This window comes from Melanostigma gelatinosum (assembly GCF_949748355.1).
Source record: "Melanostigma gelatinosum genome assembly, chromosome: 2".
Classification (NCBI taxonomy): domain Eukaryota; kingdom Metazoa; phylum Chordata; class Actinopteri; order Perciformes; family Zoarcidae; genus Melanostigma; species Melanostigma gelatinosum.
Genome location: NC_136635.1, coordinates 30291964 through 30295951, shown reverse-complemented (window position 1 = coordinate 30295951; position 3988 = coordinate 30291964). Strand labels below are relative to the sequence as shown.

The 3988-nt window shown below is 53.4% G+C and overlaps 1 protein-coding gene across 1 annotated transcript; it reads right to left on the bottom strand.

Annotated features, from left to right (window-relative positions):
• Window positions 1-1624: 1624 nt before the first annotated feature.
• On the bottom strand, window positions 1625-3670 carry kcna4 (potassium voltage-gated channel, shaker-related subfamily, member 4; the record flags this gene model as incomplete). Its single annotated transcript, XM_079282826.1, has 1 exon — window positions 1625-3670. One exon carries the CDS (start codon window positions 3668-3670, stop codon window positions 1625-1627), a length of 2046 nt encoding a protein of 681 aa, XP_079138952.1.
• Between the last annotated feature and the right edge of the window lie 318 nt (window positions 3671-3988).

Here is a 3988-nt window from a genome sequence, read left to right as displayed (position 1 = left end):
TACTTATTAATAAGACGACTGGACAGCAGAGACAAAACAAGACGACAATCAATCATCTTCTGATCCGCGCGCAGTCAAGACTGTCCATCAAGGCAGGAAGTGTGAACTCTGTAGCACTTCCTGATCTTTCTAACCCTTTGACCTCTGTCCTTACAGCAGGTCGACCTGACGTCTCCTTATAACAACAACGATTAATATGAATGAGGATGTGTCAGTAATATTATTGGACGTGTTAGACCTGAGTGTAGCAGAAACATTGACTCATCGTCGTCCATCTGCAGTACTTTACTGCACGCGTGACCATGTTTCGGACCACGGGGGTCGACCTATGACCAAGTGTTGCACATAGAAGATGCTATTCAATGTGCTGCATGTATGCAAAGATGCAGCAGCAGAGGAGTGAATGTTTCTCCACATATTCAGAAAGCATTACCGTCTCTCTCATCCTCACTGTCACACACACACGGACTGCAGGCTACATACCTTTGGAAGACGTCCACGTCCCGGAGGTCCTCTGAGCTCGGAGATGATCACGTAGTCCTCTTGAGTGGAAAAAAAAAATAATTTGTGCTCCAAGCGGACAGGAGAGGAGCTCCCCCCCCCCCCCCCCCCCACACCCAACCCCATCCGATGAGCTTCCACAACAGAGTCGTTTTTTGCTACAGCTTTCCATCTGCGTCCGTGTAAAGGGATGTTGTCATTTTTGAGGTGGTTGAAATGAAGCTGGGGGGGAACTCAAGGCTCCGAGCCCGTCCATAGAAAAACCAGGCGGGGCAAAGTCATTTATCCAGCCATTTATTTATGTTTTTAACTCTGGTCTTTCCTGTGCTTAGCTCTCATTTTCTTTGTGTTTGGGAAAAAAAAGAAACATATTTGTGTAGATGTCATAGAAATAATTGTAGCGCTGGTTTATTTGATGACTGCTATGTCTTTTGTCAATGAGCTTTTTAAGTTTGTTATCTGTCTCGGGCTTTTTTCCTTTATTGGAGTCCAATTTTTATTGGCAGCGCATAAGAGAGGTTATTAATATCCTTAGTTTGCGCTCTCTTCGAGGAAGTTACTCCAACATTCTTCAGCTAAGTGGTCAGAGGACTGAAGTATTTCCATTTGCATGACCTACAGCTTCTGTCTCTGAAATTACAACCAGCCAAACCCAGCGCAAAAGTCTACATTAGTGCAAACATTTATTTATTTTATTTTAAATTTATTGCATAACAGCAAAAAAACAACAACACGATCATCCCTACCCTTCCTGTTATTGACAGATGGAACTGATAAAGTGCGAATGCATAGCCTGTCTTGTCTGGACTTCGAGTTTTTGTGTCAGATTCGGAAGGTTTAGCCGACGAATCAATCATCAAATATTGATCATAATTGTTCCTCAAGCTTGTGCAGAGCTTTTTTGGGGAGAAACTAATCTGAGATGGAGAGACTGAAACCTGCCAATTGGTGACCTGTGAGTGTGTGTGCGTTTGTGCGTGTGTGTGTGTGTGCGTGTGTGTGGGTCTGAGGCGCGTGCGTAAAACTTGGACCACCTGCTGTTGGGCATACGGTATCTTTGAAGAGCGTTTTCTTTTTTTAAGAACAAAAAAGAGGGGGGGGGGGGTAAAGACTTTACTTGTAATCACACGTCAGTCTGAACGGACTTTGAGTTCGTGCTGTTTCTCCTTCCGATGTCTGTTCCGTTTCCTTTACTGGGGCTCTTGTCCAGCCCGCAAAGCGACTCCGTCACCCCCTCCTCCATCTCCATGTACTCCGCCTTGTCGCCCAGCGAGGAGCCCGATGGCGAGCCTTTAAACTTCCGTAAAAAGGCCGGGAAATACGGGCAGCCCGGCGGCAAGCTCTCCACCACCGCCTGGTCGTCGTTGTCGGTCTCCCTGTGGTAAAAGTAGTTGAAGTTGGACACGATGACCGGCACCGGGAGCGCGATGGTCAGCACGCCCGCGATCGCGCAGAGCGAGCCCACGATCTTCCCGCCGACGGTGATGGGCTTCATGTCGCCGTAGCCCACCGTGGTCATGGTCACCACGGCCCACCAGAAGGCGTCGGGGATGCTCGTGAACTGCGAGGTGGGCTCGTCCGCCTCGGCGAAGTACACCGCGCTGGAGAACAGGATGACGCCGATGACGAGGAAGAAGATGAGGAGGGCCAGCTCCCGCATGCTGGCGCGCAGGGTGTGACCCAGGATCTGCAGCCCCTTGGAGTGCCGGGACAGCTTGAAGATGCGGAACACCCGCACGAGGCGGATTATTCTCAGGATGGCGAAGCTCATCGCCTGCTGCCCGTTGTCTTGGTGCTGCGCCAGGTCCGTGCCGAGAGTTATGAAATAAGGCAAAATGGATATAACGTCTATTGAGTTCATAATGTTTTTAAAGAAAGCCGTCTTGCTGGGACACGCGAAGAAGCGGACCACAAACTCAAAGGAGAACCAGATGATGCAGACCGTCTCCACGAGGAAAAACGGGTCGTTGAAAGCAGTGAACCCGTGGTCCGGCTGCGTGGAGTTGACTCGTGTCTGTAGGTACTCCTTCTCGTCCCTGAACTCCGGCAGCGTCTCCATGCAGAAGATGACAATAGAAATCACTATGACCAGCACGGACACCACCGCTATCCCCCTGGCGGGGGTCGAGCTCTCCGGGTACTCGAAGAGCAGCCAGATCTGGCGCTTGAACTCGTCCTCCGGCAGAGGCTTCTCCTCCTCTTTCACGAAGCCCTCGTCCTCCCGAAACTTCAACATCGCCTCGTCCCCGAGTTCGTAAAACTTCACCTCTTCGGAGAAGATGTCGAACGGCACGTTCGCGGGTCTTTTCAACCGCCCGCCCGACTGGTAATAGTAGAGAATGGCATCGAAACTCGGCCGGTTCCGGTCGAAGAAGTACTCGTTCCTCAGCGGGTCGAAGTACCTGATCCGCTTGTCGGGGTCCCCCAGGAGAGTGTCCGGGAACTGCGCGAGAGTCTTGAACTGAGTTTCAAACTTCAGACCCGACACGTTGATGACGACTCTCTCGCAGCAGCCGCACTCGCTGTAAACGTTCTCGTATCCGGAATGCGGGCGCCGGTCGGTGAGCGAGGCGGTCTCCTCCTCATCATCCATGTTACACAGAAAACTCGACCTCTTGCTTCCCCGGTACTCCCCCTCCTCCTCCTCATCCTCCTCCTCTGCCTCCTCCTCTTCCTCGGCTCCCTCGGCCTCCTCCTCTATCATCATGTCCTCCTCGGATCCGAGCAGTGCCAGCTCCGAGTGGCGCAGGTCCCCGCCGAGAGTCGTCCGGCTGCGTCTCCAGCGTCCGACGCCGCGCTGCTTTTTCCGCTCTCTGAGAACTCTGTGCTGCTGCTCGGGCTCCTGCTGGTGCTGCGAGGAGGAGGAGGAGGAGGAGGTGGAGTAGGGGCGCGAGGCAGCACCGCTGCTGCCGATGTTGGCGTTCGCGGAGGAGGAGGCGGCGCGAGACTGATGCTTGCGGTTGCTGAGGGGATGAGCACTCGAGGAGGTGGAGGTGGAACCGCCGCCGCCTTCTTCCGCACCGGACCCACCTTCGGCAGCGGCCGCTGCAGCCGCCGCCGCCGCCGCTCGCGACTGGGCAGCCTGGCGCTCCCGTGCGCGAGCGTGGGCATATCCGTAAGGCAGTTGACTATTGCACCCGTTGTCCGCACCCACCATGGCAAACTCCATTTTTCTTTTTTTACACAGTCAATGAGCGGGTTCGGTCCGCGAGCGCCACAGGAACCGCCTCCGGGCGACGTGGATGCAGGCCAGTGGATAAAAGTTGCAGCTCGGCGCGCGCAGAGAGAGACAATGAGGCATGAACCGGTTCGACCAATCAGTTGTGAATATTAGAACGTCAGAACAACAAACACACCTCAATTAGGTCCATGCTGAGTGCAGTCCACGAGGCGACTCGTGCGTGACAGGAGACATCGATCCGCCTGTCTTCCCGTGTCGGCACACAGGCCCCAGATATTTCATGACATCATTACCATAAACAAAACA